Below are 26,885 nucleotides of genomic sequence, written 5' to 3'. Positions count from 1 at the left end.
ATACCAGCCAGGGCTTGACTCCTCCTTTTAAAGTGGAAGACAAAAATAAATGCCTTTCAGGAAGCCAAAGGCAAGCGAGGGAAATGGCCTGTGGGAATCTCATGAAGCCTGTCTCCATTCTCCAGTGATCTCATCATAGATGTTCCCTGTCACCTGCCAGTGAGGGTAAGCAGACACCTTCCCTCCAGCCAGGACGTCCTCAATAGGTTCCAACCCAGGTCAGTCAGCACTAGCTCGTCCAGGCACCTGCCTGTGACTCCCTGAGGCTCCAAGCCTCAGACCTCAGCCTCCTGGAGCAGGTGTCTCAGGTGTCCACAGCTTCTGCAGGGCCATACCTTCTGGGCTCTGTCCTTGCCCCTACCACCTCCTCCTCCTCACCCACAACCCTGTCTGCTCACCTTGCTCCTGGACAGCGCACCCAGGCCTTGAGCCCATGCTCTGAGACCTGCACATGGGCTGGTCTCTTGCCAACATCTCACCACCCTCTCAGAATATATTTAAGAGGCAGGGACATGCTCACTATGTGGCTTTATGTCCACTTGCCTCATTACTTGTGGCGGAAAGGTCCACCACCATTACCAAATATTTATTAAATGCACCTCCTTCGGGTGAAAGTGAACAAAGAAGCCTCACAGATCCTAACTGAACCAGAGACAAGAAACGTAAGTACGGCTGTTTTAAACCGAGAGCAAGCTTTTTAAAATGCACTTCTACAAACTCACCATTTCTAGATCTCCATCGGCAACTGCTCTTAAAAGTTTTTCTACCTTAATGAAAGGAAAAAGAATGTCAGAAAAATAATTTTAATAAAGTAATAATAAAAATAATAAGCCCTGGCTAGGTAGCTCAGTTGGTTAGAGCGTCGTCCGTATACACCAAGGTTGCAGGTTCGATCCCTAGTCAGGACACATACAAGAATCAACCAATGATGCATGAATAAGTCGAACACAAATCGATGTTTCTCTCTCTCCCTCCCTCTCTCTAAAATCAATAAAGAAAAATTAAAAATTAATATTAAAAAATCATTCTGAAAGCTTAGCTTTCATGTGTCTCTTAATTTGTAGTTTTGACTCAGTATCTTTCAAACATATCCCTAAAACTGCTGAGACAGGACATCCTAAGAGGGTGCTAATGTGCACGGAACCCATTACCATGCAAGGTCTGTAAAATGACACTGCTATTTATGTGGCAAAATGAGAAGATGGCCACCCCGAATCACAAGCACTCCCTAGGAGGCCAGCCACCCTTCAGAACTACATATACTCAGCTCTCATATTCTGCTAGCTGAGGGCGCATAAGGGGGACACCCCTTCCAAGAACGATCCCAGGTGTCTGTTAGACTCTAGAGTGTGTCTCTTGGTTTTCTTTGATGTGCTTTTGCACTGAGCTAAGCTTGCTGGGCCCTCCACGAGCTGGTTGGGGCCTGGGGGTAACAGGAGGAGGGGTCTGAGGTAGAGTCAATAGGGTCCCCAACCCACAGGGGAACGAGCAGAGGAGCTATGGCACCTCCATGCAATGCTCTGCTCTGTGGGCTGACAATGAACAAGCTCTAAGATTAAATGGGAAAAAACCCACACCAGGCAATATATCAGCTTTTACAAAACGCAGTGTGTGAGTTTATGTAAATATTATGTAAATATCTACATAAACTCTGCAAGAAGTCAGGAAGGACCTGCATCAGGTTAACAGGGGCGCTTATGGAGTGGGAGGTAAGGGCAGAGAAAACTTACTTTGCAAAATGATCTTATATCAGTGGACCTATAGGTGACTTGACTTGTACTTTTCTTAGAATAGTCTCTCTCTCTCACATATACACACACACTATCCACAAAGCAAAGAGCTGCTTAGGAAGCAGACCACGAAGGGCAAGCAGGGCGAGAACAGTCTGGGCTCCTATCCAGGGCCCTGACCTCCACCACAGCAGATGAGGCTGCCCCAGTGATGGTGAGCAGGCTGCCTGGGTGGCCCTGAGGCCCTGACTCTTAACCAGGGCCATAACACAGGGCCGTGCAGCCCTCCTCCTGCCCTCACATCTGGGGGCCTCACCTCTCTGTAATCCTTCTTGGGCTCCCCCCGTCTGGAGCTGATGGACACAGAGGAGAAGCTGGAGCGCGAGGACCCCTGGCTGATGGAATCCATGGAGTGTGGAGGGGGTGGCACAGGGACCTGCAGCAAGGAAGCCAGATGAGAGAAGAGACAGGTAAGGGCCAGAGAGGATGCCCTGGTCACCAGTAGGGCCAAGGACTACAGACCCGTTCACTTACCTCTGCAGACCGTTGCCTCCTTTCATAAGACAGATGGCGGGCTTCCATTATGGACAGAATCTAGGCAGACAAATGGGACAAGCAAAGAACTAAATGAGCTGGGTCACCAAAGCATCACCACCCACAGCAACCCACTGACGGCCCATCTCCTCGGAGGGCAGGCAGCTCAGCCACACCCTTGGAGAGACAGAGAAAGCAAAGCCTGGCCTGGGTGGGAACTCACTCAGGACCACGCTGATTAACTCAGGGCTTCCTTCTGCCACATCATCGCTCCTGCTGCCTGACAGGAGGAGCTGGTGCTTCCCAGGAACAGCTCAGAGGACAAGAGAAACCCAGCCACGCCCAGCCACAGAAGGGGCCTCAAAGGCTGCCTTTGGGGAGAGGGACTGGGGAGGAGGATGGGACGGGGTGGAACAGGTCACTGGGGAGAAAAAGGGACATCTGTAATATTTTAAACAAAAATAAAATTTTAAAAATTAATTAAAAAAAAAAAAAAAGGCCGCCTTGTCCAGCGCCCTGGGCTATTTGTCCACAGGAATAAAGTGTGGCCCTAGCTGGTTTGGCTCAGTGGTTAGAGAGTCAGCCTACGGACTGAAAGGTCCTGGGTTTGATTCTGGCCAAGGGATGTACCTTGGTTGCAGGCTCGGTCCCTGGCCCAGGTTGGGGTATATATGCTGGAGGCAACCAACTGATATGTCTCTCTCACATCAATGTTTCTCTCTCCCTCCCTCCCCTTTCCGCTTTCTCTGAAAAGCAATGGAAAAAATATCCTCAGGTGAGGATTAAAAAAAAAAGGAATAAAGTGTGGTCTTTCCACTGGCACCCACGAGCAGCCCAGAGCAGACTCACACAGGCAGCTGTCTCCTTCCCTCTGCAGACCTCCCTTGGGAAGGGACCTTTGGTAGGAGGTACAGGGGCAGAGGAGCCCTTGGCTCCTCCAGGGCATCTCAGTCCATGGGTGGCACCGCCCAGTCCTGTCAGCTGTGGCTGCTACAAAGCAGAGACCTTCTAAGTGCACAGGGAGGGCACAGGCTGAGTCCTGCCCCCAGGGCACCAATGCGATTTGTCCAGCATGGCCAAGACCTAATCTGTGGACACTGGTTTTGTTTTAAAGTCATATTCATTCTCCAAGATAAAAAAAAAAAAAAAAATCTACCTTTGAGTTTAATGCACACTGGAGGGGTGTTTCTTTCCGTCTGTTCTGGATCTCTGTGGAGGCTCCATTCTGTAGCAACGTCTCTATGATGCCTTGGTAACCCCAGCGTGCAGCTATGTGTAGGGGAGTGTCTCCTTTCTCATTACCAATATCTAGTCTGCATGACTGCACGTCATAGTAGACCAAAGCCTTTACACACTGTAAGGAAATTGGAAATGCCACCATTAACTCACATGCCAAGCCCTGTGCACTGCACAGCCTCGGTCCAGGTCCCAGCTCAATCGAGCTCCACTAACCAAGCGACTGTGCAGTAACAGAGTTAGAACTCCAGGGTTCCAGGTTACCTGGTCAGGATACCTCACTTTCTCAAAGAACTCAACTGTCCGTCAATAAGGAATGGCTGAATAAACTGTGACATATTCATGTGCAGAAAGGCACTGCCACAGCAGGCTCGAGACCACAGTCCCTGAAAGGCCTGACTCCAAGGCTGGCCCTTGTCCTGCAGATTCCTTGGGAGCCTGGATTTGGGGAGTGTGTTTTCAGCCCCCTGCCTGATAAGAGGGGCTCACTGTGCCTAACTTGTTTGTACAACAATGTGGTTGTCGCTAAACACCTGCTTTCCTTCTACGAGTCTGGAATTTTGGTACATGCCAGGCACAGGGTGTTTACATGACCAGTCTCCAATAAAATGTGGCCCAAGTGCCCCAATGAGCTGCCCTGGTAAACAATGCTTCATAGGTGTTGACACAACTCACTGAACCAGGGGGCAGTCTTAACACTGACAGCACACGTAACTGGTTACCATAGCGAGGAGACATGGGCTAGATCTACATGTACTGACCTAGAGGATTTCCATAATGTACCACTAAGTTAGGAAAGCAAGTTACACGAAAATGCAGAGGGTATGATCTTGTTCTGGCACATTCCGCCTAACCCAGCCTCAACCCTACATATGTATAAATCTACCTGCATGTTCCTATGAAGAGGGGGAAGAGAGAACAGTGAGGAAAAAATAACACACTGTTCAATATTAAGTGAAAATGGAAGTTATAAAATGCCTTGATATTACAATAAAAAGGTAAAAGGTAGAAATTGAATGTGAACAAAGGATCAGATGGTAGCAGGGATGAATGATAAGAACTTATTTTTACAATAGACAATGGGCAATTACGTTTCAGGTTTGTTATTTCAATGTAGTAGCTACAATAAACTTAAACATTTTAATTTAAAAAATTACATGCCAAATTTTCCAGTAATTATCCACACACAGTACTACACTAAACTAATGAGAAATTCACATTTCTTCACGCGAGAGAAAGGGTGCACGGCCAGGGACAGCGAGACCACTTACGTCTTCGTGGCCGTGCGCGCAGGCCAGGTGCAGCGGGGTGTTGCCGTTGCTGTCCTGCACGTCCGCGCCCGCCTTGTAGTGCAACAGCAGCAGCTTCCGGGGGGAGGAGAGAGCGGATGAGCAGCAGCAAGGCCGCAGGGCAGGCACATGCTTCCTCAGCAAGTGTGGCCTGCAGTCTTACAAGATTTTCAATCTCATTTACCTAGTCTACAAATAAACACTATCATCACTCTCGTCCTTCCTTACAAAAAGTTGAGATTAAGGAAAAAAAGCCTATACAGCCCCACCCCTCTAGCCCCAGATTATCCGGACATTTCGAAACTAGACGGCACAGTTTTGTCCAGGGGTGGAGGGGCCTCAGACTCGCCCCCTGCTGTGCAGCCGCAGCACAGCCAGTGTGGGGCAGAGGAGCGCAGCCAGCACAGCTGGAGTCAAAATGCAGAGCCCAGCTCCTCCGATCACGCACCGGGTGGCACCGTCACCCCCGCTCACCGTCACGCCCTGATAGCCCTTCTGACACGCGAGGTGAAGCGGCGTTGACCCATGGTAGTCCGTGGCGGTCACCACAGCGCCTTTGGAAACCAGGAGGTCAATGAGGGATGCCTGGCCTACAGAACAGAAGGACTTCACAACGGAGAAGGAAAGAGGAGCGGCTCTCAAACGCCTCGGCGTGAAGCCACAACGCCATTTTACCCTCCTACTGCCTGGCCCCAGACACGCCAGGAGGTGCTTTCCTGCCTGAGAGGAACCGGAGCTAACGTCAGGTCAGACTCCGCACACGCCTGGCGCTCTGGGGTGGCCCTTACAGGGGACTCGGCTCCAACCACTTCTCAGCAACAGAAGGTAGTGGAAGCGAGCCTTAGACACCCATAGCAGGCTCCACAGTTCAATTCACAAGGAGGAATACTGTGTATTAAAAATACACTGACAAGGAGGAATGGTCTTACAGAGTGCCAAGTGAAAAAAGTGCAGCACAGAGCAGCACGACCCCCACAATAGCATGTGTTTTATATTCATACGCACACAACCGCGGGGAAATTCCAGATACTCAGAAATCAAAATGACCTCTGGGAGACAGAAGGATGGCAGGAGATACTGGACAAGTTTGCGTTTTCTACTTTGAATATGCTCTTTAAAAGACAGTAAAGTTATTTTTTAAAAGCCGGACATAAGAACCCCAACTCTAAAAACATACTCATAGCTCAGACCACTGGCCCAGGGCAGCAAGAGCATGGATACGGCCCGGGGCAGCGAGAGCAGGGGTGGGTACTGGCATCCGGGAGCAGCACAGGAGGCCTGTGGAACGTCTGCTCCTCTCTTCTAGGGAGCTGCCAAAGGTGGGGCCATATTCAGCCCCTTTCACCACCCCAACTCCACCACACCCCACTGGCCAGACCTCAGACCTCTGCTGGGCCATCCTTGGCTCCATCCCTTTGCCTTGACAAACCCCAGAGGCCTACCCAAGACCACATACCACAGAGGGCAGCCACATGGAGTGGTGTATGACCCCTGTCATCTCTGGAGAATGGAGTGACGACTGAGGGGTCATTCAACCTCCTAGAACAGAGAAAAGATAGAGAAAAAGACACTCTAAGAAGGGCAGGGCAAAGCCTCCTCCTGACAAGGTTAGCCGTGCCGGGGTCTTGGAACTGGAAGATAGATCTCGGGGTGTGATCCAAACTGGGCCTCTCCTATAGTGTCCTAGAGAGAATACAGCCCGTGCTCACAGGGTGAAGAACTGAGGTATCTAGTTCCAGTGTCCCTCCCCACTGCCCCAACCCTCTAGGTCCTGACACTCAGCAAAATAGCCTGACGAGGTTAAGGGGACACCAAAACGGTTACTGGGGAAGTTGACATTCCTCCCATCCTAAACCCACTTGCTGAGGCTGGGGCAGGCCCTGTATCTGCCTACCCTGGTATCCAGCCCAGCAGCATGCCAAGTACTTTTACGACCTTTATTCCATGTGATGCTCCAAAGAGGCAGAGATTAGTGTCCCCACTTTACAGCAGAGGAAGCTGAGTGCAGCCAGGATAAGAGCCTCATTTAAAATCGCAGGGCAGAGAAGTAGGAAAGTTCCCCCGAGGCCCCAAGTGTCCTGCTTCCTGGGTACTGAGCCTCCCTCCACGAGGACCCTCTTACCCAGAGACAAGTTTCTCACAGTCATCGCAGAAACACAGAGGGTGGCACATCTTTTGCATGGCATCTTTATCTGCGTCGTCTTGGCTCAGAAGTCTTTCTACTTCTTTTTGGTTACCTGAAGCAATGTGCTGAAAAGTGACATCAAAGATACTATCAATATTAAGAAATAATTTGCTTTTTAAAGCATGAAGTTTTTTGTTTGTTTTTTTTTAAATCCTCACCTGAGGATATTTTTTCCATTGCTTTGCAGAGAGAGTGGGAGAGAGGGAGAGAGAGAGAGAAAGAAACATCACTGTGAGAGAGACACATCGATTGGTTGCCTCCAGCACGGGGCTGGGGATCGAGCCTCTGGTCCTAGGGCTGACACTCTAATCCTAAGGCTAAGGTGTTACGTGCTTGAGTGATCCTTGCAGAAATATTTAGGTACGGATGGATGAACTGATTTGCTCTCTGGGGTTTATTTCAAAATAACCTAGGCGGATGGGGAAAGTGGGTGGGGGTACAGGTGAACTAAGATTGGGAGACAGCTATATGGGGTTTGTTCATGACACTACTCTTTTATTTTTGTAATTGTAAATGTAAGAAATTTTCCATAATTAAGAAAACAACATGATAAAATCCCCAAGGCAACAGGAGCAGGGAAGCAACACATTCAGAACCTCAGTGAGGATTCTGACACCTCACTAGAACAAGCCTTGGTCCTGTCCTCATACTGACAGTGTCCGCTTGGGGGGCAGGAAACAGCTGCAATTAGCAGGAGACCCCCACCAACAACCAACCCTGCAGGGCTCACCCGTGATTCCTAAATGTGTTCACCCAGGGAGTGAGATGTTCTGGGGAGCACACTGTCCCAGAAGGCACTCTGGGCCTCCATGGAACCCACTCTGTCTCTGGGTGGTCTCTCAGGGAGATCTGCTCTCCCCTAGTCCTCGGTGACTGCAGGGTACCTCAGCAGCCTCCCAGGGGTCGTTAAGACCTGAGCGGGGAGCTGCGTGCATGTGCTGCTACATGATCAGACCACCACTGGGCAATGAGCTCCCAGCCCAGTGCATTCGCACACAGACACCTAGGATGCTGGGCTCCAGTGAGGTGCCACAAGCTGGCCTAAGGACAAACTATTTTGCCAAATGGAGAACAGAGGACAGCGGGGGCAGAGGGTTCCACATGTGGAGGCCCAGGGCCCTCGGTGAACCATCCAGCGCAGCTACAGCATAGCACACGCTGTAAAACCTCAGCATTCCTCCCACCCACTCTGAGCACAAGGTGCACTTCAGTGTTTAACTACGCAGACCACCCTGTGGATTCTGGAGACATGCCAGAGATGCTGAAAGATGGAGTGCTCCTCACAGGGAGACTTCTGGGTGTCTTACCTTAAACAGGCAGTCAATGGGAGTCGCAGTCATCTGAGACAGTAAGCTCATTCTCTGTTTGAGGAACAGCTTGTCACCAAATCCCTCAGACTCCTGCAGGAAAAACCCAACAGGCCGTTTTATCACACGTGAGAAAATGTCAGCGTAGGTCCTTCAGAAGAGGAGACTCCAGGAACAATCCTTGCCATCTCCCTAGATCAGGGTGAGCGGTGCCACGCTCTCCCTCTCACTGAGCCAGAGAGCCGACCCTCATCAGGCTGGGAGAAGGGCTTCCTGTCTTTCTCCAAAAAGCGGTGGCTCTAACGACTGTTTCCCAGTGGGAACCTGGGAGAGTGGAGGCACGCTGGCCATACATCGTGTGGAATGTGTCATCTCCAAGTGGGGAATGCTGCATGCACATACCACTCTCCTCCAGATGGACTCCTCCTCTCAAACCCCTGTCCTGGTCTGCACAGCCCTATCTCCTGCCATTTCATCTGCAGCCTACAGGCAGGACAACCGTTTGACAGGATGGTCTATATTTCCCAGTATCAACCAGCAGGGGAGAGAGGGGTCTTACTTTTTTTGTTTTGGTTAATCCTCACTCGAGGATATTTTTTCCAGTGATTTTTAGAGAGAGAATGGGAGGGAGGGAGGGGAAGAAAGAGAGAGAAACATCGATATGAGACACATCGACTGGTCGCCTTCTGCATGTGCACCAACCAGGGCTGGGGATTGAAACTGCAACCCAGCTATGTGCCCTTGTCCGGGAATCAAACCCGCAACCCTTCGGTGCATGGGCTGATATTCTAACCACTAAGCCACACCGGCCAGGGCAGGGGTCTTACTTTTTTAACATACTTATTAAAATAGCAAACAATATGGCCACTGGCCTGAAGTCCAATAAGATACTGGGATGTACCCCAATTAATAAAGTCAGGTCTTCATATTACAGGTAATAATTACCTAGATACAAAAATCTAAAAGTGAATCCTTACTTTATTTATTTTTATTTTTTATTGAATCTACTGGGGTGACATTGGTCAACAAAATTATATAGGTTTCAGGTATACAATTCTATAATACATCTGTATATTGTATTGTGTGTTCACCACCACAAGTCAAGGCTCCTTCCATCCCCTTTTATCCTCCCTATACCTCTTCTACCTATCTTTACTTTATGAAATAATTTCTAGCAAGGCACTTTAATGCTCAGTTGAGCACCTGCAACTAAACTGTCTAGTGACAAATTAAGTTCCTTAAAAAGTCTTTGGGTGGTAAAGGGAATTTTTTTCCAGCCAGCTGCTGCCAGAAGAACTCACCAACCCAGACAGAACTGTAGGATAAGGCTCTCTAAGTTCTGACTTACAGATACGGCTAAAGACAGCCAACAGCACCTCGGGGAACAGACCATTTCTGGGGTCTGCTGCCAAGCAGGTTCCCACACCCTGACTGCCCTCAGAGGGTTAACCTGGCAAACAAACACCAATACCTCAGCATTAGAGTAACTTTTGCTCCCAGCTGCTGTAAGCTATATAAAGCTCTACCTTTTTCACTTGGTGATTTATAGCTAGCAGCTTAGGGTCAGAAAACATCAAAGACATTACTGCTCAGGTAAACTCAGGGATCTTTCCTCCACTCTGGGTAACTATGTGAAAGGCAGTGATGAAGAAAGGCAAGTGTTGTAGGACTGACCTTCAGGGACGAGTGAGCTACAGAAGAAACAGTGTGTCAGATAAGACGTATTTGGGGAAAGGGTGAACACTACTCATTAGAAACCTGGTAAAGTGAGAAAGACCACAGCCTGCAAAGAGAAGGGTAATGCTTCCAGGGGTCTCCTCCCTGGCTTTTTTGTCCACAAAAGTGAAATTAGAGTCAACCCACTACTGTTTATTTTCAAAAAGCTAACAACAGCCTTTATGCTTAAAGAATGTTTATGGTCATCTCAAGTATGATTTTATCCTGGAGAGAAAATTTCTGTGAAACTACATTATAGAAAGAGTCAAGAGTAAAACAGGATTCAATTTACTAATATTTAGTCTTTAATGCTGTTCAGAAACCTTGCCTACTGTGTGGAGATACTCTTGGGCTCTTTGGCCAGAAAACAAACAACAACATATTAACAGTGGCCTCAAACATTCCTAGAGGGGCCCGGTCAGCATGGCTCAGTGGTTGAGCATCGACCTATAATCCAGGAGATCATGGTTCGATTCCAATTCAGGACACATGCCTGGGTTTCAGGCTCAATCCCCAGTAGGGGAGGCAGCCGATCAATGACACTCTCATCATTGATGTCTCTCTCTCTCTCCCCCTCTCTTTTCCTCTCTCTCTGAAATCAATAAAAACAAATTTAAAACAAAACCAAACCAAAAAAGTACCCTTAAAGGGAACTGCACTACTGAAAAGAACCCAGTCGGCAGCTAAGGCAGAGGCGCTACTACAGCCGGGAATCCCAACACTGGCATCACAGAAGACAGGAAGCCAGGGCACCTGCTCTGTCAATAAAGCAAAGAGCATCTCCCAGGCCTGACCCACTCAAGACCCACGGGACAGGCCCTCAGCAAGCCGTAAGGATGGTGCACACCTTGGCCCATCATCTGATGGGCCCAACCACCTACCATTCGGAAAGGCAGGCCAGGGTCAGATAGCCCTGACTAGAGCAGCCGGGGCTCTGTGCCACGGCCCCTTGCCCATCCACGCAGAATACACCAGAGAACCAGGAGTCAGACACCCACATGCGGGGTACTGAAGAGCAACTAAGGGCACCAGCATCACCTCACAATTCAAAAAGGCACTTTCAAATATTCCATGTGATTCTCATAACCACCCAGTAAGGGGTGAAGTCCCCAGTGGAGGCAGGAGGACAGACAGAGGCTCAGAGAGTCAAATGGGTTTGCGCAACCGCAAACAAGTGCTGGACTCACACCAACCCCGGCACGAGAGGGCCACTCCTCACACTCCCCAATCCCACCTGGAATATTTTCTTCCCCCCATTTTTAAATTTTCCTTTTCCCCATCACCACTTATCCCCCTTATATCCTTTCCACCTTCACCGGTTCCCCCTCTTCCGCCACATTTTCTGAAATAAAAGTACGTGTGGAGCCCTGGCTGGTAAAGCATCATCCCTGACACCGAAGGGTTAAGGGTTCAATTCCCGGTCAGGGCACATACTCAGGTTGCGGGTTCAATCCCCACTGCGGCATGTAGAGGAGGCAACCGATTGATGTTTCTCTCTCACATTGGTGTTTCTCTCTCTCTCCCCCTCTCCCTTCCTCTCTCTCTAGAATCAATGAAAGGAACATATCCTTGGGTGAGGATTGAAAAAAAAGTAGGTGTGGAAATTCAACCGGCACTGTTTGGTCAGCCACTTCCTTACACTCTGGGCAAAGGCCTTCATGTGCTGCCTTCCTGCCGACACGGAGAATGAGACAGCAGGATGGCCACGGTACAGTATGGGGAGCAAGGGGACAGGAGCACCTTCAAGACGTGGGCAATTCCCTCCAGGTGACAAGGGTGCTCCTGACCCCATCAAGGAACATCAGGGAATTCCTCTGCATCGTGGTAGAGCCAGGAAGGGAGTGACCTTTTAGACCAGTGAAAGGGAAAAAACCAGAAAGGCAGGAACATCCCAGAAAACCACTGCACAGGCACCACGGGAAAAACACATTCCTAGGCTTACTTATTTCACTGAACACAATACCCTCTAGGTCCATCCATGCTGTTGCAAGTGGTAAGATTTCATTCTTTTATGGCTGAGTAATAGTCCATTGTATATATGTACCATAGTTTTTTTATCCACTCATCTACGAGTGGACACACCACCGTATGATTTCACTTAAATGTGAAATCTAAAGAAAAAATAAACAAACAAACAAAACTGAAACAGACTCATAGAGAGTGGACCAGTGGTTGCCAGAGGGGAGGGGGTTGGGTAATAACTATGTATGCTGCCAGCTGGGTACTGGAAATATCATGGGGAACACTAAGAAAGTATATGATTGTCTAACCTCTAAACTGTACACCTGAAACACGAAACAAAATTGAAAGAAACATGAAATAAAATGTTAAACTATGATCACATAGAAAAACAACAACTCACATTCCTAGCACCTCATGAAATATAATTTTCAAACTAAGAAACCTTGCTCCCTTACTATGGAGTGAGTGGCTACTGATTCTGCAGACACCTGTGCAGGTGGTGTGCACAGACACCTTCCTTCTACAATGTGAGTGATTTCCCCCTAAATCAGGAACACCTTTCCACAAGAGTCACAACCAGCCACATCTGAGATAAGCTGGAGAGCCTCTAATGTCACCTGCACACCTGTGGAAGATAAAACCAAAACCCAGACAAGAGCAGGACTCAGTTCTTCAGCAAGCACCATGAGGCCGGTGGGCCACATGCCACAGTCCAGTGGAATCTCAAATTTTGGTTAAAAAAGAAAAAAAATACTCAAATGTTAATAAAAGTTACCCCCAGCTAGTGAGTTTACAAGAGGCTTTTGTTTTCTTCAAATATTGTTTATAAGCAAGTATCAGTCTTCTAATAAGAAAAAGTAAAACTGTTCTTTTTGGGGAAAAACAATATACAATGCTGCACACAACGTAATTTCACCTATTAAAGTATACGTGAGCCCTGGCTGGTTTGGCTCAGTGGTTAGAGCATCGGCCCTCGGACTGAAGGGTCTTGGGTTCAGTTCTGGCCAAGCACATGGACCGCGGATGCAGGCTCAATTCCTGGCCCAGGTCAGGGTGTGTGCGGGAGGCAACCAGTCGATGTGTGTGTCTGTCTCTCTCTCTCTCCCCCTTCCCCTCTCCCTGAAAAAGCAGTAGAAAAAATATCCTCAGGTGAGGATAAGAATAAATAAGTAAATACACAAAAATAAAGTACACATGAACAGGAAAGAAGGGAAAATACATATACCTGTTAGTGATGAATGAATTCAGAGAAACTGCTTTTACCAAGTAACTGCCTGCACCTATCTGGACAGGCTTATGTTCTTTTCCAGATGTTTTCACTTATTATTTTGGGAGATTCTAACATCAGTAGAAAATTAGGATCAAATAAATGTTCAATCCTCGGGACTCTTGGTTGCAATACAGAAATCTCTTCACTTTATTAATTTCAACTTCATGATTTCTGTGAATATTGTCATGTTTTGCAGGTTGGTATGTAGTGAAATAGGCTAGCAATGCAATCTTGGTTTAAGACCCTCACAATTCACACAGAAATATAACCACCTCCGCTAGCCAAAGCTCACCAACCAACCAAGAAAATAATAATAAAGCCACTGAGTCCTAAAATTGCATACATTAATCTCATTTCTTGCCTATCATGATGAAGATCTCCAAAGCCTTGTTTCTAGCTTCCCCTCTGCCCATGTGCTTTTGAGGATGCAGAGGATGAGTGAAGCAGGATATCAACAATGTAAGTCCCAATGAAAACCCACAAACTTTCACAGCCAATCGGGTGCTCATGCTCAGTGTGCTGGGTTGCTGTCTGGCCTCGGGGTCCATAAACAGCTGAGGCCCCATTCTCGGGAGACCATTTAAGAATCCCCTCCCTCCACACCAACTTCAGAACCCATCAGAAATGCCGTGACATCCTCCAAAGAAATGCCAGGGCAGGAGGGGATCTTACCGGCGGTTTAACAGAGAGGCTTCCTTGCCGAATATATTCGATTGCCGCTTCAACTGAGGTCAGGCAGTATCCCAATTCATCTTTTGTTGAGTTGCTAAATCTGAAGTTTTTGATATAACTCAAATTTGCCATCCTAACAAAAGGAAAAAAGGTTTTATTGCTGTACACAATTAACACTTGAAGAAACAATGCTACCGGCTTAGGTGACTGAAGCTCGTTAGCTCCAGAGGACAATGACTGCCACCCCTTTGCCCTCTATTCAGAGTGTGTGCAATTAGGAAAAAAGTAAAACTATTTGTTATCTTCCTAGAATAGGCTATTTTTTACTTTAAAATTTTTATTTATTAAAAGATTTTTTATTGATTTTTAGAGAGAGGAGAAGGGAGAGGGAGACATCGATTGGCTGCTTCCTGCACACCTCCTACCAGGATCGAGCCCAAAGCCTGGGCATGTGCCCTGACTGGGAATCGAACTGGCAACCTTTCAGTGCACGGGACGACACCCAGCCAACTGAGCCACACCGGCCAGGGCTGAAATAGGCTATTTTTTAGAAAGCTGATTATCGTAAAGGGAGCTGTGGATTCCCATGGGAAGATGAGCTTCGGGGCCACACAGCTTCCTGCTTAGCCACTGACTAGCTGCGTGCTCCAGAACGAGGAGCACAGGCTCTCTGGGCCTCAGTTTCCTCATCTACAAATGGAATGAGAGCCACCCACTGCCGAATGAAGGCGGGGCAGGCACAGACCTGACTCATGAAAGGTGCTCGATTTCCTAGAGTTATACTAAAACTACCACAGTACAGTGCTGCCATTTTGAAAAAGTATTTTAACCAAAAAAAATTACCAATTAGGTATTTCTGTTTTCACAAGCAAATATAACAGGACTGATAGCAGATCATCAGCACACATAGTCTCCAAGTTAACTGCAAGGAGAAAACATGTTCAAAGTCATCATGAGACTCAAATGAACCAACAATTGTATCAACTCCCCACCATTCAACCCACAAACCCACAATCCAGTTAGATTACACATCAGGGAGAAATTCAATTGCACAATTTCCTTTACAGTGTCCTGAGCAGATGTCGGATGCCTCGCATCTCAGAGCATGTACAAAAGAAGGGAACTCCAAGCAGACCATGCCTCGCCACCCTCCTGATGGGCAAAGCCCAGCAAGGTTGGTATGTAGTGAAATAGGCTAACACTGCTGACAGCCTTTTTCCTCCTGAGATAATTTCTGTTTTACATACTGTGGAATCTAATGCTGACAGTAGCCTGTTTTGTTTTGTTTTATAATTCTCTCCCAAGGACATGCTTAGGGAAAGGGGGGGGGGGGCGGAGAGAGAGAGAGAGAGAGAGAGAGAAAGAAACATCAGTTGCCTTTAGTATGTGCCCAGACCAGGGATCGAACCCGCAACTCAGGTCTGTCCCCTGACTGGGAATCAAACTGGCAACCTTTTGGTGCACAGGATGACGCTCAATCAACTGAGCCACTCCAGCTGGGCCTGACTTTTTTTTTTTACTTTAAAATTTTAAGTAATCCATTCACACATTTAAAAATTCAAACAGTGCAAAAGAGCAAACCGCGACTGTCCCTACCCTCCCTGCCCCCGTTTTCTTTCCCAGATGTACTGCTGTTGCTTCCTGTGCATCTTTCCAGACAGTCTATGAACTCACCACCACACATGTGGACACACAGCCACCCCCCTGTCTGCAGTGCTGCTGGAAGTACACCACATGCACTCCTGCTAATTCCACTGAATATACTTCCTAGGTCATCCCCTACCTGAAACACAAATATGCCTCCTCATTACTTTTTTCTTGGCTTATTTTGTTTTACTTTTTATAATGGAAATTTTGAAACATATACAAAATGAGGGCGAATAGTCGAAAGAATGGTTGAACCCCTAGTATCTATCTATCACCAGCTTGGCTCATTTCTGAGGCTGCTGTTCCACTGTCACCATTTTCTTACACCAGTCATGACACACCTACCCCACCCAATTAGCAGGCACCCACTCATCAGAACAGACCGCAGGGCGCTCATGCTGGAAGGCTGGCAGCACACCCCAGCCCTTTAAGACAGCACTGCTCCTTAACAGACCTGTGCATATGGATGGAGGCATCTACCCCTTGTTGGCCCCTTCCCCAGCACAAACCTCTCTGGCTCGGAGACTGTGTAATTAGCTGCACCACCTTTCGCAAGCAAACCAGTTTCTGCTGTGGGGAGGTACATCTGTTCAGCTGAGCCAGTTCTCTCTTTGCACGAGGTATGTTGAAGCTGTAAAAGAATTTGGCAAGTGACAACTTAAGAGCACAGGGTAAGGGCCCATCTTCTTTGGTCTAATAACGTACCTCTGATTTACATTTCTTGTAACAAACCATAAGTAACAAAAAATAAAAACAGAAACTCGGGAATCATCTGACTCAAGTCACTGGTGAAACGCAACAGCTTCAAATGTCTCATTCAGGCTGCCCAGGGATATAGCTGCACCAGAATATTAGGGGGGAAAATCAAATGTCCTTAGCCCCAAAATGAAACAGCCCAATGGGGGGGAAAAAGAGTAGTTTAAACATAAATACTTTAGCCTTCTTTTTTATCCTAATGAAACCTAAGTCAATTCAGAAGGAGCTGTCTCTTTGGCAGGGTTCCCTCAGCTGGGCAGATGAGGAGAGCGTCTCCATGCAGAACCCACTTGGGTGAGTTACGTGCCCACCTAGAGACCAATCATGCGAGACCACAGCCCCTGTAGCTCCCACCCAGCTGGCACGTGGCAAACAGGTGCAGGAGGGTGACAGCTACAAACAATCATCTACCAACACCAGCCCTTTATCTTTGGTCACACATAACTGCACTGCTCCTCAGTATGAACTAAGTCAAATCAGCCAGCGCCACTGCTGCCGAGGGCGTGCCTCCGGAGAAACGCACCCCTGTCTCCGAGGATGCCACGCTGCTGCAGGGCACACCTTACCTGAACTCGGGTTTCACACCAATATCTTTCTGCTGGAGATCTTGAAGGCTTCTTGTGATTTTGTTAAAGGCGGCATCCTAACAACAGATTTTAACGAAGCTTCAAATTTCCTGGAAAGCACAGAATAAGGCTTCCATCCTGGGTGATGAAGATTTAGAACCTACCTCGCTTGCCTCCATGGTCCCCACATATTTAAAGATCAGATCATAAATATCATGCTGGACGTACATCTGTGAAATCAATAAACCCCAGTTCAGGGCACGGGGAGGCACCAAGGAAAGCTGGCAGCACTGCCACCTTCCATCCCCTCGCTGCCCTGGCCCCTTACCTCTACCGCCTGCTTCATCAGGCTCATCTGGGCCTCATGCCTGGCAAGCATTTTCTAGGAGACAAGAAAAGCACGGTTAACGAGCTTGGCTTTGCATGTGGGCAGACTGCAACTCTCTCTTTTGAGAGTCCTGCTGCTTACCAGGTGTGAGTCCCTCAGAAGGTGCTGGAGGCATTTGGTGTAGAGAGCGTTCACTGAGTCCTGTGCAACAGAGAAACAGGTCACCCTCATAATCCTAGGCCATAACACAAAACCCAGGACATGCCTGGAGTGAACAGAACATTTCACAAACTATTTCCTGGGTGACAAACTTTAAGTGCTAATGCAAGCTTATCAAATCAGTTATGTGACTTTTTTCAACTTTTTCTTTTTAGTTGTATATGAGTTAAGAGTAGAAAGAAATTCCTCTTGGAGTTAACAGAGATGATAATATTCATTTTTTATACCTCTCTGTGATTTTCAACTTTTCTACAGGGGCTTATACTACTTTTATAGTTAGAAAGAAACATTTCAACAAAACTCCCAACAGTGGAGGCAGCAAAGCTGCAGAGTAAACTGAGAGGAACCCCAGGGCTCTAAACTGGCCCAAGGATCGGGCATGTCTGGCAAAGCAAGACATAGCTACTGACTATGTGATGACGGAGGCTCTTTCTTTCACATTCCCTGAATGTCCGCTGGAAAGAGGCAATGTTCTTGTCAAATCTCTCCGAGTGTCTTCCCAAGAACTCTCTCACATCTTCGATGGTTTTCAGGGAAAAGGATTCTGAAGGTGCTGAAGGCTCTTCTGAAAGACAGAGGGTCAGGCTGACTGAAGATTTCATTGTTTCCTAACAGAGGAAGCGCCACATCCTTTGCCCTGCGTCCTCAGGGTCTGGGGCCCCGTCTTCCAGGGGGAAGGGGACGATGACCTTATTTCAAGATATTGCCCAAGGGGAGCCCAGTTATGGGACAACCCAGGGTCCAGAGAGCCTGGTCCTCCCGAAACCCTTTTCTGGGAGAAAACCTGGACTATTTGGGACAGTGGGCATGACCTGTGAGGCTCTGTTGAAGCCTTGATTCCTGATAATAAGAACCTCAGAGTGCACTTGGCACACTGCTGTCTCAATTTCCTGGAGCAACGGAAGATTATTTATTAAAAGTAGTGACATCTCCAAGAGGCACCAGAGTGGGGCTGCATGGGTGATAATGCTCTAAGAGCTAGCCCTAAAGCTGAGGCCCACAGACAAAGCCAGGGCTACCACTTTGCACAACTCCAGGGGGCGACATCTACACCGAGGCCTATGTGAATACTGCCTCCTGGAATTGTGTCAATTCCAAACTGCAACCATACACAGCAGCCCAGTCCACGCCTTAGCTCAAGACGACTTTTTCATTAAGTTCTGTGGGGAATTCTATAAACAATTATGCAACTTCCTAGTGGGTTCTTGACTATTTTATGGGATGTTTGCAACAGTTATGTCAGGAGGTGGTTCAACAAACACATTTCTCCAAATCATGAGAAAGGGGTTCCCTCCCCAAATACCTGAACTCTCTCTCTTTTCCAAAGGGTGGGCTATACACAGCAGGCTGAAACTTTCTTCTTTCTCATTGTAGAAAGTTTCTTCGAAGAGAATGGGCACTGAGAGAAGACAGGCGAAACCAGCTCCTAATTTAATCCTGTTTCCTTGTATAAAGACATCCTGGAACAAGAGAACGGTCACTGTACCACTAGGTGGTGACCATCGACCCCTCTCAGTCTGGACCCAATACAGCACTTTACCCTACCTGCCCTTCTTCGCTCCAATGTGGGTTTGTAGGGGCAGCACCACTTTTATTTATTGATATATACGGGGGGGGGGGGGGGGGGGATTTGTTGTTCCACTTATTCATGCATCATTGATTGATTCTTGTACGTGTCCTGACCGGGGATCAAACCTGCAACCTTGCTGTATACCAACAACACTCTACCCAACTGAGGTACCTGGCCAGGGGAGCACTACTCTTTTATTTTGCTTTTTGATATGAAAATGTTTTTCTTTCCTCTTTGTTCACCCTGTAGTTGTAGCTACAATAGTATCCTGATCCTTTTTAAAAGCTGCAACAGAAGAAGCACTAAGCTGTTCCCTAGACTAGCAGAAACCTGCACCCTCTGGGATGGAATAGTAGGAAGGTTCTCCTATCTGAACAAAAGACCAATGTGTCCGGTGCTCAACACGGATGGGGCTGGACATCACACTTCAGTCCCCTTTGCTGCTCACCGCTCTGGCCAGGGCCGGGGTGCCCAGGGCAGACCCGCTATGATCAGCCTGACTGCTCTGCTCTCCTTGTAGGTTTGAGTACCCTGAGGAGAACAAAAAAACTAACAAGGGACTGGCAGCTGTGGTGAGCAGATCCCTGGCAGGAAACAGTGGCATGCCTCGTGAGCCACAGGGCTGCTGACCCCCGAGCCGGGGTCCAGGTCTCCCCATGACCCATCCCTCGCTGCCCCCACACAGTACCCATGAACCCCGGCTGCCGGGTTGGAGAGGCCAAGCTGTGCCCACACTGGTGAGAAGGGTAATGTGGCCCCCTCTCCTGACCATAGGAGACCGTGGACAGTCCTAACTAGGAACGGAGCCTCCCTCTGTCAGAACCTACCAGTTTACACTTAAAAAATAAGAAAATGCACACCCCAAGGTTAACACTGACAATGAGATAGGCTGACATCATGTGCCCCTGACATGATACACTGAGAAAGATAAAATACTCTTTGCAGGCATCCCTACCAAAACCGCACAACTGCTAGTCTAATCATGAGGAAACATCAAAGGTCCACACCGAGGAAGAGCCCACAAAGCAAAACAAAAATGTCAATGTCATGAGAGACAGACAGACTGAGGGCCTCTTCCAAATGAAGAAAACTGAAGATGCATTCTGTGACCCTGGATCTAGAAGGACAGTATTAGGGGAACTGGGACACTCTGTAAGAGAACAGGATGTTGGAGGATAGTATTCTGCCAATGTTAAGTTTCCTGAGTGTGATCACTGCACTCTAGGTATGTAGGAAATACAGACTGAATTGTTTTGGAGTAAAAGGACATGGTGTCTGAAGCTTTTTCTGAAAAAGGTTCAGGAAAAGTAATAATAATATGTATTATATATAGTGATAAATAAATGTGGCCAAAATGTTAACAGTTCACCAATCTAGGGAAAGGGCATATGAGAGTTCTTTGTACTTTACTGAAGCTTTCTGTAGGGTTGAGATTATTTCGAAACCAAGTTTTAAAAAAATTAAAAATTCATCCCTGTTCTCCAACTTGTGGCCAAGAAACCAATGAGCTTTCAATGTCACAGGGATAAAACAGCTTACTCTGATAGGACCTCAAAGAGGAGGCATTCCAAGAACACCCTGACTCACTGGCTGGAACCCCAGGGGGCCGAGGGAGAAATGCCCAGCCCCTCCTCTCTCCCCAAGGCTGCTGTCAGGGCTCTGCTCAGCTCTACCATCTCCTTTCCTCAAAGGCAGCAGGCCCTCCAACCCCATCCCACAGGCTGCTGTGTGTGTCAAAGCCACCATTTAACATAGATGCGGAAGGGTGACAAGCAGGATTCTCTCTCCTGCACCCCACCCAAACACTCAGTGAGCAACGGTGGTTGACCCACAAATAAATGAATACCTTTCCATTTAGGGTCTGAAAGTGTTCTTCCACTGGTATCAAAATGTAGGACTCAAACTGACAAGTAGACTGAATATTGTTGGTCAGGCTTCCTTTGCAGGGCACTAAGACCTGGAAAAAGTAATTAGGGTGAATATTAGAGATGTGTCATTTACTTCTGCAGACCAAGATGTACCAAAAAACATTCCAGGGGAAGTGTTGTGGGGACCTACTGCAGAGAGTGTGCCTGGGGTCATGTGCCAACACAGCAGCAGCTGATGCCAGCTGACTTAACTTGTCATTGTGATGGAACCCAGGCAGAGGGAGGTGGCTTGCTCCCACCCCCCCAAGGGGTCCCGCCCCACAGCTAGACCAGGTGCCCCACTCAGTCCTCGACAGGCTCAGACACAATTCCAAACAGAGAAAGAATAGTTTGGAAAGTACATAAAAGTGAAACTAGAAAGTCACATGTAATCCCACCACCTAAATGATAAACACTGCACATGAGGACAGTGTCCTTCCATGCTTGTTTGTTTTTTTAAGATTTTTCAGCTTTTATTTTTCAAAATATGTTTTTATTGATTCTAGAGAGAGGAAGGGAGAGGGAGAGAGAGATAGAAACATCAATGATGAGAGAGAAACATCAACACTGATTGGCTGCCTCCTGCATGCTCCTTGTTGGGATCAAGCCCACAACCCGGGCATATGTACTGACCGTAAATCAAATGTCCTGACCGGGAATCAAACCAGAGACCTCCTGGTGCATGGGCTGATGCTCAACCACTGAGACCGCTGGCTGGGCCAGGCTAGTTGTGATCACAGTTTGTAACACAAGTCTAGGAAACTCAGTTTCCTATCGTAGGCTGTCACTTCCACCAGAGATGTCTTAGGATGCCAGACCTTTTCTTTGGAGCAGGTTCAATCTGAAATCTGAATTTTTAGTCCAACAGTGGCCACCTCAATGACAGGACACCAGCTTCTCAGCTCAATGCAGCAATGGGAAGGAGCTTGACTCAATACTACCTACTGCCCTGGTATGTGGATCTGTGCTTGGCTCAGGGACTCACATTTCAGAGGACTCTCAGACTCAAGAGTACCCGGAAGGACAATGACCTTCAGTGCCCCATCTCCTAAAGCAGCCCAGTGCAAAGCAAACAGCTTCTGCATTATCTCCACTGTACAGAAGAGGAAACTGAGGCTCCAAGGAGTTAAGTAACTTGCCCAGGGTGACACAGCAGTGGGTGACAGAGCCATGATTCCGACTCCTGTGCCTTCCTAACCACTGCCCTATCTTGCTGCCTCCTGGAAGCACTGCCCAGCACCTGCTGCAGTTTCCTCTGCAAAGACACCATGGAGCTCTGGAGCCTTTGGGACTCTCTAGTTTTCAGGCAGATAATGCTGCCCAGAGCATTTCGTTGCAAGCAGAAGCCAGTGGCTGGCTCTTGGTGGCTCTATCCATCTCCATCAGAGTCCTGAGTCCTGCTGAGGGGTGGGGTGGGGGTTGGAGGTAGGAGGAGCTATGAGGCTGCCCAAGGGAGGGGGATCAAGTGCCTTGGGGGCTCTCACAAGACAGAGCCTCAGACTACTTCTAGAACAGACATCATGGAGTAGGCCGTAAACTGAGGACCTACTCATTTCAAAGTTTAAAGGCAAAGGATAAAGGCAAGAATCAGCATTAGTGATAGCTACTCCAGGTTACCCTCCTGACTCCACCCCAGGTGGGGTTAGGCACTCGACAGGAACCCGTCACAACTTCTGTGCTGACACTCATTCCTCAGTCCTAGAAACAGCCTGTTTCTGGAATTTCCTGATGGTGTGCTGTGTTCCCCACTCATCCACGTAACCCTGGAAACCCAGCACAGTGCCTGGCACATAGTAGATACTCAATAAATGTTTGTTGGCTGGATCTATACTCAACAAATCCTGAGAACTGGAATGTGGCTATCAGTGCCCCTAGCTGGGCTGTCTAGGTATTTTACTTGAAAGTCAGTTCTCTGGAACTTACAAGACATGCTGCTAGGCTCCCAGGCTAGCTCTCAAAATCCTACCTAGTCTATAATTAAAGGACCACTATGAAAGGAACACATTTAATCTCCTTTTATAATTTTTGTTTTTCCTACAGGTAAATAGACCCACCCCAATCTACCTAGGAAACCTGGAGGACTTTCCCCCCAACACCCCACGTACAAGAGCCCCAGGGGTGCAGCCTGCTTTGAAGAAGTCACAGTGTATAATTAGCTAGATGGTTGTAAGAAAAGGGGTGGCTATTAGAAACAGTGTGTGGTGTCACAGGCCTCTATGATTGGAAACAGGAAATATGGGGTAAAGAGCTTCTGCTTTCCAGAGAGCAAGATGATGGCAGGAGGTGCGTGCCTGGACACGGAGGCATCCCCATCAAAGGCAGGCTTGGATGGAAGGAAGGAAGACTCGAGGAGAGGCTAAGGCAGGTGGGGGAAGCAGCCAAGCTGCAGCCTTAGCTGCCACACACACTTCACGTGAGGATGAGGTGGCTCCAAGCTTGGCTTACAGGGACAGGTATGAGGGGCAGTTAAGCTTCGGGGACACGCATGTTTAAAAGTGATTTCACATTTTTTAGAGCCTAATAAAGGACTCTTATCCCCAGGGCAGATTCAAGGGCAACTGAATTTGGCCCAGTGGACAAGCCCCATGGGAAGAAATTTAGCATTCACCTGCTAAGGCCACATGGATCCTTTAGAGGTGGCAGAAAGGATGAGTGCTCTTCTAGAAGAGACTGGAATATTCTACTTTTCCTTTACCTACCAGAGGTGGAGGGAGCTCTATTATGAATTAGACAGGGATGAGCCAGTGTTCCCATCACCTGGCCATCAGGGGGCAGAAGCTAACCAATAATATCTGACTTGGCTGAGGAGGAGAGCTCCTTCCCACCACTGCTGATTCCTGCTGAGAAGCTGGCCTCACTGATTCTGGAACTAAGCAAGGCTGAGGAATTCAGGGCTGCCCAATGTGGGCCCTAAGCAGCTCCTTGTGAATCTCATGGCTTTCAGGAGGGGCTGGAGTAAGCGGCCTAGGCTACCACTGGGAACTTGGGATGGTACAGTTTAAGAAGAATCTCCCATTCTTCAGTGTATCTAAAAGAAAAGTGACCAAGATACCAAAGTTCTTATTCAAAATTCCCCTTTTACTAAAGTGAGCTCAAGCGTGATTTTCCATTCCTGCAGCAGGAAAACCACCTACTAGGTACCAGGCAACTGTGTTAAGTGCTGGCAACACAGTGGTGAGCGAGACAGACAGCACACACAGAGCTTACTGAGAAGTAACAGCATTCCACAGTGTGACATTTTTATTTTATTTTTTAATCTTCACCTGGGGATATGTTTTTATTGATTTTACAGAGAGAGTAAGGGGGGAGGGAGGGAGGGAGGAAGGGAGGGAGGGAGAGAGAGAAAGAGAAAGAAACACTTCGATGTGAGAGAGAAACATCGACTGGTTGCCTCCTGCACTCGCCTCCAACGGGGATCAAGCCTGCAACCAAGGCATGTACCCTGAACTGGCAATCTAACCTGCAACCTTTTGGTGTGCGGGACGACGCTCCAACCAACTGAGCCACCCGGCCAGGGCCACAGTGTGGCATTTTTAAAAAGTACAAGAAAGTTACATATGTTATCTAGACAGTATTTATAAAATATCTTAGAACAAAGATGGGAAGAAAATATTTCCCAAATTAGGTCAAGCTCTCCCGGTTAACATGATTGCTTTGCATCCTGTACTTTTTCTCTGTGACACAACTATACTTCACATATATTTGCCCAGAGTCTGACCATCTCTCCCACTAGAATTTAAGCTCCATAAGGGTAAAGATGGTGATTTATATTAATTTTTGCTGAACCTCCAGCACCAAACAGAGCCTTGCTTAGAGCAGCATTTATAACTAGTATGAAATGAACAGATAACAATGAATGTCTTTGGTGAGCTTTTATGAGATTCTTATTTTCTTCTCCGGCAACAGCAGTATTCTCTAATTGTTTTTATAGTGACTTTATGACTTCTGAAATCCAGAGTAAAAAAATTCTGGGAAAGCTCTGGGTGTTGTGTCCCAGTGGTTGGAGCATCGGCCTGCATAAGGAGGGGTCACAGGTTCTATTCCTGGTCAAGGGCGTGTACCTGGGTTGTGGGTTTGCTCCGTGCCCCTTGTTGGGTCGAGTGCAGGAGGGCAACTGGTTAGTGTCTCTCTCACATTGGTGTTTCTCTCTATCCCTCCCCCTCTCCCCCTCACTCTCTCTGAAAAAGCAATGGAAAAAAAAATCCTCATGTGACGATTAACAAACAAACAAAAATAAATTCTGGGAAAAATGTATGAATCACAAAACCAAGCATAAAAATCAGAAGGGACTTCAAGAAATCAGGCTTCTGGTGGCGTAGGGATGGATTGGGTGGAGCGAAAGTCCCAATTTTCCAAAGAGGCAGCTGAGAACCTGACATCATTGGGATAAACTGACTTCTCCTTCGGTTCAAATCCACAGCTTCCCGCCATACCTGAGTGAAGTCACACCCCATGGCAAGAAAAGAGGGGACACAGTACGAGAAGAGGACAGCACACAGAAAGAAGACAGGAGCCCAGTCGGGCGTGGTTCAGGGGTTGAGCATCAACCTAGGATCCAGGCGATCGGGGTTTGATTCCAGGTCAGGGCACATGCCCCAGTTGCGGGCTCAATCAATGACTCTCATCATTGATGTTTTTCTCTCTCTCCCTCTCCTTTCCTCTCTCTGAAATCAATAAAGATATATTTAAAAAAAAAAGACAGGAGACTCCTCAAGCAGAGGACAGCCTAGAGGCACCCACACACTGTGTGCTGACTTGAGTGAGAACCTCAGAACTGGACAGACCTGCAGCGTGGGGCCTCCTCGCCAGCAGCAAGGCCACACCAAGGGCTACAGTCTCTCCTACACACTTCCCCATTCCTGTGACCTGGCTGCCCCTGAAGGTGGCTGAGGCTGCGGCCTCATCATAAACGTTCTTTCACCACAGTTCCTTCCCTGTTGGAAATGCCTTTGAAAGTGATATGGGAATGTGTTCCCACGGTCTCTTATTCTAAGAGAGGGAGCACCCCTCTCACACACCAGGACTTGTGAGGCCCTGAGGAGGAATGTGATTTCTGTCCCCAAGAAGACCTCAAGGTCAACATGGAAACAAGCAGAGGTAGATATCATGAGACCTGTGTCAACATGCGCTGAGCATGCAGAGATTATGCCCTGGGCTGGTACTCATTCAGATACCGAGCAGGGTCTGGGGCTTGTTCCACTGAGTGGGTTTGTAGCTGACTCCCTCTAAACTTAACCGAAGCCTGCTATATTTCTCACCTCACCAGCACTGCTTGGTCCACACCTAATGGAAAAGGACAGCCCTCAGGGTTGATGCACTTACAATGCCATGGGTTTGGGCCACCTTGTTGCACAAGTCGGGACGCCACTTTTGAAGGGCCAGGTAGAAAGGATTTTTCAGGAGATCTTCATCATAAAGAGCCATATGGACTTCAGATGGGGCAAAGTGAGACTCCTGGGACAAGGGAGGAAAAGGCAGTAAATGACCACTGTCAGATTTATATAACACATGAAAGTCTTGATCTGGCAATTTCTAAAAATGATCCCTGATAATGCAGTACTCTACACACCTAACACTCCAGCAGGAAATATCAAAGATAACCCATCAATTCTAGGATGACTTTTTTTTTACTGGTTGAACATATAAATTATGTTCAGAAAATTAAACTCCAGGTCATTGCAAATGTAAAAATGGCTCCTTTTAGAACATCCTACCTAACCAAAATTATGACTTTGAAGATATGCGCGTATTTTTAATGAAATATTTTAAGCACACAGAAAAGTAAAAAGTAATAATATAAACCACCACCCAGAATTACCAACTCTTAACACTTTACCATATTTGCCTCAGACTTTCTTTTAAGAAAGAGTATATCAGAGTAGACTGGCACCCCCACTGTGCCTGCCTGATCTCACTCTCTCTCCTTCCAGAGGCAACCAAGATCCTGGAGTTGTATACCCTTCTTGCTCACAAAATTATTCCATTAATACT

The 26,885-nt window shown here is 47.6% G+C and overlaps 1 protein-coding gene across 3 annotated transcripts in view; it reads right to left on the bottom strand.

Annotated features, from left to right (window-relative positions):
- The window catches only part of ANKRD27 (ankyrin repeat domain 27), a 47,706-nt gene that overhangs the window by 11,896 nt on the left and 8,925 nt on the right, over positions 1-26,885 (bottom strand). For 2 of the 3 annotated variants that reach the window (XM_016221046.2, XM_087827132.1), the window contains exons 2-21: positions 26,217-26,348; positions 20,834-20,944; positions 18,721-18,877; positions 17,828-17,982; positions 17,340-17,399; positions 17,199-17,252; positions 17,035-17,100; positions 16,871-16,947; positions 16,058-16,179; positions 14,745-14,823; positions 13,902-14,034; positions 8,282-8,374; positions 6,912-7,039; positions 6,246-6,328; positions 5,264-5,379; positions 4,772-4,864; positions 3,421-3,618; positions 2,265-2,324; positions 2,047-2,166; positions 723-767 (exon numbers count right to left, since the gene is read on the bottom strand). In XM_016221046.2, coding sequence (XP_016076532.2) covers positions 723-767; positions 2,047-2,166; positions 2,265-2,324; positions 3,421-3,618; positions 4,772-4,864; positions 5,264-5,379; positions 6,246-6,328; positions 6,912-7,039; positions 8,282-8,374; positions 13,902-14,034; positions 14,745-14,823; positions 16,058-16,179; positions 16,871-16,947; positions 17,035-17,100; positions 17,199-17,252; positions 17,340-17,399; positions 17,828-17,982; positions 18,721-18,877; positions 20,834-20,944; positions 26,217-26,318 — 2,052 coding nt within the window. In that variant the 5' untranslated portion in view covers positions 26,319-26,348. The remainder of the gene's footprint in view (positions 1-722; positions 768-2,046; positions 2,167-2,264; positions 2,325-3,420; positions 3,619-4,771; positions 4,865-5,263; positions 5,380-6,245; positions 6,329-6,911; positions 7,040-8,281; positions 8,375-13,901; positions 14,035-14,744; positions 14,824-16,057; positions 16,180-16,870; positions 16,948-17,034; positions 17,101-17,198; positions 17,253-17,339; positions 17,400-17,827; positions 17,983-18,720; positions 18,878-20,833; positions 20,945-26,216; positions 26,349-26,885) is intronic. The other variant, XM_016221047.2, reaches the window with a different exon arrangement.

The sequence above is a fragment of the Miniopterus natalensis genome, chromosome 18 (assembly GCF_054644295.1).
Source record: "Miniopterus natalensis isolate mMinNat1 chromosome 18, mMinNat1.hap1, whole genome shotgun sequence".
Taxonomy (NCBI): Eukaryota; Metazoa; Chordata; class Mammalia; order Chiroptera; family Miniopteridae; genus Miniopterus; species Miniopterus natalensis.
The sequence above is the reverse complement of the archived record's forward strand: the minus strand, read 5'-3'. Positions and strand labels throughout refer to the sequence as shown.